The sequence below is a fragment of the Petromyzon marinus genome, chromosome 30, assembly GCF_048934315.1.
Source record: "Petromyzon marinus isolate PM22_M1 ecotype Great Lakes invasive population chromosome 30, UKy_Petmar_22M1.pri1.0, whole genome shotgun sequence".
NCBI classification, from domain to species: domain Eukaryota; kingdom Metazoa; phylum Chordata; class Hyperoartia; order Petromyzontiformes; family Petromyzontidae; genus Petromyzon; species Petromyzon marinus.
In genome coordinates, this window is record NC_133696.1 from 8,188,754 (window position 1) to 8,200,818 (window position 12,065).

Sequence of the window (12,065 nt, forward strand, 5' to 3'; positions counted from 1 at the left end):
GTTAACCATGCCCAGAGACGAACAGCGATTAACTTTTTTTTACATATATTATGATAGCGATCATTTGCAGCCCGTTAGTCAAACGAGTGAGCGGCCTGCAATCGGAAGGTTACGAGTTCACATCCTGTTTTGGGAGTTGACTCGGCCCATCATTCCCTCTGCGGGTCAATAAAATGAGCACAACTTTGCAAGGGAAGTCAACAGGAGGCTGTCTCGACTGGATTGACTGCAACTGCCGCGCAAAGCAGATGGAGCCGGCGAGCTCCGTGCGCTGGCCACCCTGACACCACGGTGGCAACGTCCCGACATGGCCGGACCCTTTGAGGGGGGGAGGGGAATCAAAAGGAGTTCCTGGTTGATCGATTTTTGAGTGCCGCAGTTTTCTCTCCTCACTCGGCACACGCCGGGGTGGCTCGCCTGTAGGGCGACCGACTCGCAAGATCGGAGCGTTCGAGCTCAAACCCTGGCTGGGGTGTTTTGGGTTGACCTAGCCCCCATCATCCCTCCCGGCGTCGAACCAGTACCACTTTGCGGCATGGAGTCAACAGCGATTGTCCCACGGATATACTCAACAAACTGGGGCCACCGGATTCGTGGCACGGCACGCTAAACCGCTACACTACCACTCCACAAACTCACGCATACGCAAAGGTCGCCCATATAACCTTAACAGACTGCTGGGGCAAGTGCTGCTAGCGAGTGGCACCTATGAAGGAAGGCACTGCACACAAGGGGGTGGGTGACCAGCACCACGCTCGGCCGCCTCGTACACACTCACACACAGACTAACTCAAAGTCGGCAGAGCAGAGGGGAGAGCATACAAACTCCACACAGAAAGGGTGCCCGAGTCAGGAGACGAACCCAGGCCCTTCTAGCTGTGAGGTGCGAGTGTTACCACTGCGTCGCCACCCCTGCCGGTTCCCCGATGAGAGTGACGGTTGCGATTCAATCGCTGGAGAGGGGGTTTGGTTTCGGAGATTTATAACAAAAATAAATTATTGGCGAAAAGGAAAGGGAGATGCTGCGTGGGTTGCCTGCGCTGGGCAGGACGGAGGGCGGTGGAATGAAAGGCAGTTATTAAACTACAAAATAAACCGTCTCATTTTTTTTTTTGGTAAATCAAATCACATGTGGGTCGACAGGCATCTTGAGAAAATTTACATACAAATGACAATATTTATATTCTATAATTAAAGTGGTTTAGCGCTGGGGTGACTCCTGCACCCACGAGGCACTCACGTGTTGGTGCGTGAGTGAGTGCGTGCGGCTTTCACGTGCGTGTGCGAGATTAAAGGCGGGCGGCTGCGGCGACGGCCACCCACCCCTCGTGTGCTATGCTGACCGCATAGGTGCTCTCTAACAGCACTTTTCCCCAACAGTCTGTTAAGGCTATATGGGAGATCTTTGTCTTTCTGTCGGTCTACCCTCAACGCCGGGATCTGTCTCGTGACCTCCTGCCAGACAGCCTTCGACACTTGACGTGCCCTCAAAAAGTTCACCTCGTCCGGCACAAGGCCAGTGGTGACGTCACCCCATCACTTAGTGGCGAATGGCGGCTGTCGTTGTTGTTAAGCATACCTCCTGGCGGCGGGATCACCTGGTCCAGAAGCTTCATGCTGGTGCGGTTCCAGATGCCCTTGATGATGGCTCGGAGCTCCTCGTTGTTCTGAATCTTGTTTCCACCTGCGGTGAGACATGGGGGAATCGGTCGCTGACGTTGCGCCCACCAGCCCCCCTCCTCCTCGTTTATGATGCTGGGCCCCCACCCCTCTCCAATGCTCGGGTCTCCCAGGGCCGCACCGCGAGTCCGTGAGACGGATGGACGGACGAAAGCCCGTTTGTTACCTTCGGTCCTAATCTTGAGCGCCGTACGGACGAGGGCGAAGATCGTGGCGTTGAACATGACCGTGCCATCGCTGTTCAGCGGCATGTTCATGGTGACGAAGCGCTAGGGGCGCAGAGAGACACGGGAAGGGGAGAGATACGGGGATGGGAGAGACATGGGGAGAGAGACACGGGAGGGGAGAGAGAGATGGTGAGAGGAGAGAGACACGCTTAAGAGGACATCCACCACATGAAGAGAGCAATGAGATCAGTGGCTGGCTGTGAGCTGGAACGTGAATTATCTCCACTGGACATGAGATTGGCCCAGGGGCCTCCTGCTCCACAGATCGTCGCATCACGAGACCGTGAGAGACGGCGACAGCTTCAGTGAGGCCTTCATCCAGCAGTGGACAGATGGCGATGATGATGATGATAACGACGGCAATGACCGTATAAGGGTGTCCCCTCACCTTGCATGCCACGCGGAGAGGACACAGCTTGCCGAAGCCCAGAGGTGGCTGGATCCTCCTGAGCAGCGCAAGCACGTCGGCGTGTTTGATGCGGCCCCTGGGCACGCAGGTGCATACAGACGTGGGGGGCGAAGGGGGGGATGGTGGTAAGGGAGTTACGGATCGCTGTGAACACGAGTACTGGAAAGTGATTCACAGATTTATAGTTTTTCGCCATTTTCGGTGAATGTAGACTTCACAATGAGGGGTGGTGTTTGTGTGTGGGGGAGGGGGCAGTGTCTAAATGAGGGTATATGTCCGTGGGTAGGGGGCAGCGTCCGTGTGTTGGTGGGGGGGGGGGTGGTAGTGTCTCATGGTGAGACGAAGTGTCTGTCAATGTACGGCAGTGTCTACTAATGGGGGTTGTATCTATGTGTTGGGGGCAGTGTTTACGAGTGGGGCGCAGTCTTTATAAATGGGGGGTGGTGTCTCAACAAAAATACGCTTTTTATTTCACTAAGTAAGGCCCACTGAGCTATATAGCTCTTTTTTAGAAGCGATTTTTAATGAAAGAATAATGGATAATACACTGTAACATGATAACAAAATATGTTAATAGCTTCGAAAAGTCAAAGAGTCTCCGCTTCATTGTCAACGCATGTCTGGAATCTTCTCCAGGTGGTCTCAAGAGCCCAGAGGCACATTTCTTGTGGTGTTGTTGCAAATTCTCCGAAGCACCCTGTATACAGCAGGCATCAGGGTTGGGATCGGGTTGGGATCGAACCCACGACCTCCTGCATACCAGGCGAGGTAGTTAATGTCTCGCCAGTGCGGCGCCCGTATCTCTGCGTGGGTGGGGGTGGGGTGGGGGCGGTTTCCTTGGGGGGGTCCTCACTTGGCATCGGGGTCGTACTCGGCCCAGATCCTCTTGAACTCGTCGAGGTGGTGAGGGCCCAGGATGGACCAATCCCGCGTCAGGTAGTCAAAGTTATCCATGATGACGGCCACGAAGAGGTTGATGATCTTAGGAGGAGGAGGGGGAGATTGCGAGAGTCAACACTACAGTTGTACATCACAAACAATTCATGATGATGATGATGGCGGTGGTGGTGGTAATTATGGTGGTGGTAATCGGGTTGACGATGACGGAAGGTGTGAAGCTGGTGGTGATGAGGGTGATGCTGGTGGCGATGGCATAGGCGGCAGTGGTAGTGGTGGTGATGGGGGCGACGGTGGTGGTGATGTTGGCGATGGCATAGGCGGCAGTGGTGGTGACGGGGGTGATAGTGGCAGTGGTGGTAATGACGGCGGTGATGGTGGTGGTGGCACTTTGGTATCGGCTGTCCATAATGTCAGCCGGTTTGCTGGTGCCCGTTTGTTGTCACTGCTGGCGCCGGTGGCTCGTCACCCCGGTGGCCGACGCAATCCACCGCCGGCATCTGGAGACGTGGAGCCGTCGCCGCGACTGCGCGCGGGTCACTCACCAGGAAGGCGCACAGCATGTAGAAGCTGATGAAGTAGAAGATGGCGAAGTTGCTGCCGCACGTGAACTCCTCGCCAGGGCTGTAGTCTGACTTCTCGTCGCAGCGCTTCCCCGGCATGCAGGCCAGCATGATCTCGTGCCAGCGCTCGCCCGTCGCACACCTGGGAGCGCGGGCACATGGGCGCACGTGGGAGACGCGGGCGTGCGTGGGCACACGTGCACATTTGGGCACATGGGCGCATGTGGACATACGGGTGCATGGGCATACGGGTGTACGGATACATTAGTACACACCCACAGGTACACAGGTACATAATTGTATATACACATGGATACAGGTGCACGTGTATACATGGGTACACTGGCAACATTCACGCAAGAAGATAGGTACACAGGCACATGGGTACATGGGTATTTGGGTAGCTAGACCTACAGGTACACTGGTGTACATGCACTGTACACATTAAGAGTACGGCTGGGTATGACTGAGGGTGACTTGAGGTGCCTAAGGTTGAGTGAGGGTGAGTGATTGTGAGTCAGAGGTAGCTGTGGGTGAGTCGAGATGGGCATGAACGAGTGTGAGTAGAGGTGGCTGGGGGTAACCGCCACCTGAACAGGACAAGCACGGCCTGTGGGAACGTCTGGAAGTTGTTGTTGCGGTTGATCTCCGCCCCGTCCTGCAGCGCGATCTTGCCAAACATCTGCATGACGCACAGCGGCACTCGGTGAAGTTCACACGCACATACGCGTGCATGCACACACCACACGCGCACACACCACACGCACGCAAAGACAAACATTTTTGGAAAGGAAGGGCGAGGGCAGGGTGTGGGAAGCGGAGTGGAGTTTGGTACGTGTGGTTGGGTAAGGTATTTGTGGTGGGTGGAATGATGGGACAGGGCAGAGTTTTTGGGCCCGGTATTGGTAGATGGCCTGGGTAAGGTATGGCGGGGTTTGTTGTGGTTTAATAAGGTTGGGTATGGGGCGGTGGAATGGGGTCGAGAAGCGTAAGTGCGGTAAGTGGGGTGGGTAGGTGAGGTGCCGTAGCATAGGTGGATCGGGTGGTCTAAAGTAGGCAAGGTAGCTGTTTAGGTAGGGTGTCTGGAGTTGGGGGCAGACCGGGTTGGATGGAGTATGTAGGGTCGATTGGCCGGTGGGTACTTGGGTAGGGTGCATGGTTCGGCGCTCGCCTGCATGCCGATGACGGCGTAGATGAAGAAGAGCATGACGATGAGCAGAGCCACGTACGGCAGGGCCTGCGGGGACGACAGAATTCACCTCGACTGTCACAACGACACCGACGACAACGCTGAGCAGCAACGACGACGGAGATTCAACCACCAACGACAAAGGAGATTCAACCACCAATGACAGCGGAGATTCAACCACCAACGACGATGGAGATTCAACCACCAACAACAACGGAGATTCAACCACCAACGACGACGGAGATTCAACCACCAACGACGACGGAGATTCAACCACCAACGACAAAGGAGATTCAACCACCAATGACAGCAGAGATTCAACCACCAACGACGATGGAGATTCAACCACCAACAACAACGGAGATTCAACCACCAATGACAACGGAGATTCAACCACCAATGACAGCGGAGATTCAACCACCAACGACAACGGAGATTCAACCACCAATGACAGCGGAGATTCAACCACCAACGACGATGGAGATTCAACCACCAACAACAACAACGGAGATTCAACCACCAATGACGACGGAGATTCAACCACCAACGACGATGGAGATTCAACCACCAACGACGACAGAGATTCAACCACCAACGACGATGGAGATTCAACCACAGTGACGGCCATTTAACAAAATCGCTGAGAGCCACTCACAACATCGCTGCCATCACGCCCATCGCTCGCGACCCCTGACCTGGAAGGACTTGATGAAGGTCCAGAGGAGGATGCGGAGGCCTTCTCCTCGTGCCAGAAGTTTGACGAGGCGCATGACGCGGAAGAGACGGAAGAACGTGATGGAGATCCGCGACGACCCCTCTGACGTCTGCCGGGGTCGCAGATCGTGGGTCACGGTGGGGGTCATCGACACATTGGTGTGGGGTCAACAGATCACAGTTCAATGATTTGACATTAATTATCTGGTGATGATGACGATGCTGCTGCTGCTTTGCCAGTGGTTCACAAGCACAATTACCAAATAATAATTCAACACGATCTGTCAATAACACTGCATGGCATTTCGTGTAATGGTCCTTCTGCATAGCACATAAATAGGCTGGTGTGTGGCATGTGTGGTGTGTGGTATGTGTGTGGCTTGCGTGGACCGTGGCATGTGTGGTGTGCGTGGTGTGTGGCGTGCGTGGGGTACATGTTGTGTGGCACGTGGCATGAGTGGTGTGTGCCAAGTGTGGTGCGTAGCGTGCATGGTGCGTGGCACATGTGGTGTGTGGCATGCGTGGGGTACATGGTGTGTGGCACATGTGGTGTGTGGCATGCGTGGTGTGTGACACGTGTGGTGAGTGGAGCGCGATCGCTCACATCGAGTTTACTGAGCAGGACGTCGACGATGCTGCCGACGACGATCAGGAAGTCAAACACGTTCCAGGGGTCGGTGAAGTAGCCCTGGGTCGCAGCACGAGACAACGACGATGAGATAACGGGGAGACGACCCACCAATGCGTACACGCCAAGGGGGTGATACTCAGTGCTTCAATTTCCTGTCCACCTGTTGTATATATAGGCCTTTTTCCATTTTTTGATATTAATAATGATTTTGCCATTTTTTTTTCATATAATCACTCGCGGGGTCGCTGGAAGCACAAACAAACGGAACCCCCCCCCCCCCCCCTTTTCGAGCAGCTGTCTTGTCACTCTCGCAAATATAATGACACCCTCCGCTCCCACCAACGGAAAGGGTCAGTCATAAAGTCAAATAAAAACAACACACGCCCCCCCCCCCCCCCGGACGAAAAATAACCAACAGGGTTATTCCTAAGCCAAAAGGAATTCTCTAACCTCGGGATATCAGATCATAACAATACCTCGAGAACAAACAGCACAAACCCAGGATACAGGCGGTGGAACGAAAATTAATAAACCCTAAGAAATACATGGTGATGATAATGTTAAATCACAAATCTTGGGAAACATAAACCAAATAATAATTATGCAGTATTAAAGCGAGGGTTATCCAGAAGAGATGAGGCGAAATAGGTCAAACTTACACAACCAAGATAAACTGTATCCCATAGGAAAAGAGCCTTCCAACCGTCTTTGTCTTCCCGCAGCACGGGATAGCAAAGAATGTAACGCCAAGAGCGAGGGAAATTACTCCCACAGAGAGCTTTTATTGCAGGTGGGGCATCTGTGTTCCACGGATGATAAGATGGCTTGACGAGGGCGACAGTAATCAAGCCAGGGAGAGACACAGATGGCTTAAGAAATATGACACACACGGACACACGTACACATGGACACACATACAACCCCCCCCCCCCCATAACACAGAGCGAGATCAAAGGAAGTTCCGGTCCTTTGTGAGAAGGCGAGCAGAGGAAGAAATCTTGGCATAAAAAGAGAGACACGGGCCACACATTGCATCGCAGCTGCCAGCGGCAGAAGACCAACTATCGAAGATGCTCAACCCCCGAAGATAACGGCCAGCCACCGGGGGCGACCAACCACCGAAGAGCTCGAGTCGAACTGGCGAACAGCATCAAGCCATCGACTTCGAGAAAGGGCGGAAAGCGCCACGCATCGACCAAGCCAGCATCGCGGGGAACCAGCTGCACGCGCAATCGACACCGCCAGAGAGACGGAGCAGGAGAGAGCACGCCGCAGCGCCACCAGCGCCACCAAGCAAGGGTGTCAGCTGCCAGCGGACGAGCTGTGGGTGCTGCCTGACGACGGGATCATCGCGCACCGACGGCGAGAGTCGTGCCAACTCTTCCCACCAGCTGTGGACCGAACTCCGGCCGCCCGTGTGAAAGAAGGAGAACCCAGCTATCCGTACGATACGCACACTGCCACGCATCACAACGCATCACCTGGCGTCTGCTTGACGCAAAGAATTGATCAAGAACACATCCCCACTCAACCCATACCATCCCCACTCGACACATACACGAATCATTAATAAGAAGACTCATGATAAGTGCATCAAGTATCAACTGATAACGAAGAACACGGCTGCCATTGGGTTACGGGGAAACGGTCGTTTAGAAGTATTTTGGTAGTTATGTTTCTTTTTGATTTGCATAAATATTATTAGCGAATTCATCGATGAAAACTAAACGTTTAAAACCCTAAGTTACGAATGTACACACTCACAGGGAGAATATTGTGTTGAAATCTTTCTTTTGATCACAGAATCTGCCCGTGAATTTATTGAAACCTCAGCCAATCAATGAGCATTTGCTGAAGCAGGCATACTGCTGCACACCATGGTTTCAACATTTCGTTAAATTACGTAATCTTGCCCATGAATTCATTGCCGTATGCGTTTTGCCTTCGGGAAATGTTTCTTTATTGCCTCATATGAATGTCGTCACGTGAATTTTTAAGGGCCTTTTATTCCTATTGCCGTATATGCTCATGTTACTCTGATTAAGTAAATCGTTTGTTCTGTTACCCAATTAACAAACGTGATCATTGAGGGTTAAATGTATGAATCCATGAAGCCTTAGCCAATTGATGAGTATTTGCTGAAGCAGGCAAACTGCCACACACCCTTGTTCCAAGACATTTCGCAATTACGTAATCTTGCTCATGAATTAATTACCGTATACTTTGCCTTCAGGGACATGTTTCTTTATTGCCTTCATATGAATATCGTTGCATGAACTTTTAAGGACTTTTAGTTCCTATCGCCGTATATGCTCGTGGTACTCTGAGGAAGTAATCGTTTGTTCTGTTACCCAGTTAACAAACGTGATCATTGAGGGTTAAATGTATGGATCATTGAGGGGAACATCTCCAGGAGTACTGTGTTGACGATTTCAAGTATATGAATTCGCATATTAGAGTGTTAAGGTTTTGTTTAGAACTTAAAATTGCTTTGACACAGAAGTGTTTGAGTGTTTCTTTCCGGAGTTCATGCGTAATAATCTTAATTATAAAAACTGTATCCTGCGGTGAGATTTGAATTTGGAGACCTGACATAAACACACTAAGACATAATCAGTAAATGTTAAAGCGAGAACAATTGTATTATCCCGATCAATAATACGAACCTAGACAACGAAGCCGAGCATAATCTAGCATACTTACATCACACCTGCATAACTGCATACAATTAATTGTATGATCCCGATTGATAATACAACCCTCGACAGCGAGGCAGGGCCTAATTATCATAACTGACCACATTAACATAATCGCATACATTCACATAAAGTAAAACGAGTATCTCTTTAATTAGCATAATTAATGTGAATAATTACAGCAATTGACATAATTTCGGACAATTACACATTTTTCCAATTTAATTAAATTTTTATTATTTTCATAAAAATTTTCATACCCGGCATATACAACACACCACAACTTGCATCACCCGGCAAACCCTGGTGGCCACCCATCTAAGTATGACCTAGGCTCATGGCTGCTTAGCTTCTGAGCTCTGACGAGATCGGGAGAATTCAGCGTGATTTGTTCACAGATGTCAAATGACGGTGAGTGATATTGTGCGAATCACGGTTGCTGAGCACAGGCCCAAAAAAAAACAATATGCCAAGCAGCCGGCAATAAACAACACTACTGAAGGATGAGTAGATAATAGTTCACAAATTTCTTGAATTGAGCAAGGTTAAGATATCGAGATGAGGGGAGGGGATTCCAATGTGGAACGGTGCGAGGGACGAAGCAGAAAAAGAAGCGTTGTGACCTGCAGTGTGGTGAGTGAGTATGGTGAGTGAGTGGGTGAGTGAGTGGGTGCGAGAAGCGGTAGTTCAACGGTTAACACGCTGCACTACGAATCCGGCGAACCGGGTTCGATTCCGCTCATGGCCAACACCAGTGGCGATTATCTGAAGCGTCCTGGGCCTCCCCCAGGTTGAATTTGCCTGAAATTAGTACCTGGTGCGGTGTGTAAAAACATCACCACTGGGCAGACAAAGGCGGTCGGGCGTGGTCTGGCCACCCACCCCCACGTGCGCTGCGACGGCCTTCATAGCTGATACTCGCTAACGGCACTTGCCCCAACAGTTTGATAAGCCTACACAGGGGATCTTTGCCTTTGAGTGCGCGAGCGAGCGTGCTGTTGCGACCTGCAGCGTGGTGGTGGAACACAGTGTGTGGATGGGACAAAACAGTCGGTCCGGCAGCGCGAGTCCTCGCGCAAATGTAGAGTAAGGTTCGCGCCCTCACCCGGGGCTTGTAGGCGATGATCTTGACAATCATCTCTCCGGTGAAGAGGAACGTGAAGATGAGATTGAGGACGTCCATCACGTGGCTGAACTCCTCCGACTGGCCGTAGTGCTGCGGGGAGGGTCGGGTGCAATGGTTAGCGATCCGGAGGTTCACCGGTCTGCTCTCCTGTCGGGGGCAAGTTTCTTCAATCCCCCCCGCCCCCCTCCCCCCCCCCCCTGGCCTCTGTACACCCAGTGTAAGTTAGTTGATCGGCAAGTCATCTGTGGTGGGGTAAACTGTGGGTTACTTCCGAACGCTCTGGCCAGCGCCAACATTTCAGGCCGAATACCCTCCACTCGAGTCCACAGCTCCCTCTCGTGGAGGCGCTTCTGCTGGCAGTGGCGCGAGCGAGACATTGCAAGGCTGCGCCTTTACCTTTTATAAATATGTCCTCTCTACTGTATGCCCCGCTTCCCCGTGAGTACCTGCACCCCCCCCCACCCCCACGCGTACCTACACCCCCCACCCCCACACGTACCTACACCCCCCACACCCACGCGTACCTACACCCCCCACCCCCACGCGTACCTACACCCCCCACGCGTACCTACACCCCCCACCCCCACGCGTACCTACACCCCCCACCCCCACGCGTACCTACACCCCCCATCCCCACGCGTACCTACACCCCCCATCCCCACGCGTACCTACACGCACCTCCCCCGCACCCGTGTGTACCCGGAGCCCCGTGCACAGTACCTGCATGCCGAGGCAGAGCGAGTTGGCGACGATGAGGGCGAACATGGAGTACTCGAAGGCCGGGTGGTTGGCCACGTACCACACGTTGTAGCGGTACGGGTTGCGCGGGATGAAGCGGCGCAGCGGGCGCGCGTTGATGGCGTACTCGACGCACTGCCTCTGTACACGGGGTCACGCGGGGACACAGAGGGGCCACAGAGGGGACACAGAGGGGACATAGAGGGGACACGGAAGAGACACAGAGGGGACACAGAGGGGACATAGAGGGGACACAGAGGGGACACAGAGGGGACATAGAGGGGACACGGAAGAGACACAGAGGGGACACAGAGGGGACATAGAGGGGACACAGAGGGGACACAGAGGGGACATAGAGGGGACACGGAAGAGACACAGAGGGGATACAGAGGGGACATAGAGGGGACACAGAGGGGACATAGAGGAGACACAGAGGGGACACGGATGGGACACGGAGGGGTCACAGAGTAGACACGGAGGAGACACAGAGGGGACTCACAGATGGCAGACGCAGGGCACACGTGGGAGACAACAATCAGTGTTAATTAGCTTAGTCTCCCTCTCTCCAGCCTCCAGTCTCCGTGTCACTGTCTCCAGTCTACTGTCTCCACCATCTCCGTCTTTCAATCTCCCCCTCCTTCATTGTCCCCAGTCTCCCCGTTCGTCTGCAGTCTCGCCGGGCCACCGGCCCACGTGAAGCAAAGTGAACGCGTCTCGAATGCAGAGGGGGGGGGGGGGAGACACCTGGTTCTTGTCGAGCTCACAGTTGCGGTACTCCTTCTCGCCCTGGTCCTGGAAGGTGACGATGACGAAGCCCACGAAGATGTTCATCATGAAGAAGGCGATGATGATGATGTAGATAATGAAGAAGACAGACATCTCCACTCGGTTGTTGTAGATGGGACCGATGTCCTCCTTGCTCGAGTCGATGGCTCGGTACAAGAACCTTCGAGCGATCGGGGCAGGAGAGGGGAGTGGGGGTGCTGATCAGTAGAGAGGTGGGGAACGGCAGGCCGTGGGGTGACACCACCAATAGCAGCAGATCTTGGTCCTGGTTTCACCAGGGATAAAACTGGCATTTGTTGGGGGCTTCAATGCCCCGACATCTCACAACCCCTCGGCTCTCACATCTCATCTCAATAATTTCAATGCCCAGCCGTAGTTTTCTTGTTCACCCCTAATTGGCGGAACCCCC

At 53.0% G+C, this 12,065-nt stretch overlaps 1 protein-coding gene and 1 long non-coding RNA gene across 3 annotated transcripts in view; one reads left to right on the top strand and one right to left on the bottom strand.

Annotated features, from left to right (window-relative positions):
- The window catches only part of LOC142929378 (uncharacterized), a 205,530-nt gene that overhangs the window by 77,265 nt on the left and 116,200 nt on the right, over positions 1–12,065 (top strand). The window lies entirely within an intron of this gene.
- LOC116947543 (voltage-dependent L-type calcium channel subunit alpha-1D) overlaps positions 1–12,065 on the bottom strand; it is an 88,725-nt gene that overhangs the window by 34,889 nt on the left and 41,771 nt on the right. For both annotated transcript variants that reach the window (XM_032963411.2, XM_076070668.1), the window contains 12 exons: positions 11,615–11,816; positions 10,853–11,011; positions 10,112–10,222; positions 6,284–6,367; positions 5,661–5,789; positions 4,948–5,013; positions 4,367–4,458; positions 3,759–3,918; positions 3,170–3,297; positions 2,296–2,392; positions 1,847–1,949; positions 1,580–1,684 (listed from right to left, as the gene is read on the bottom strand). In XM_032963411.2, the coding sequence (XP_032819302.2) occupies positions 1,580–1,684; positions 1,847–1,949; positions 2,296–2,392; positions 3,170–3,297; positions 3,759–3,918; positions 4,367–4,458; positions 4,948–5,013; positions 5,661–5,789; positions 6,284–6,367; positions 10,112–10,222; positions 10,853–11,011; positions 11,615–11,816 (1,436 nt within the window). The remainder of the gene's footprint in view (positions 1–1,579; positions 1,685–1,846; positions 1,950–2,295; positions 2,393–3,169; positions 3,298–3,758; positions 3,919–4,366; positions 4,459–4,947; positions 5,014–5,660; positions 5,790–6,283; positions 6,368–10,111; positions 10,223–10,852; positions 11,012–11,614; positions 11,817–12,065) is intronic.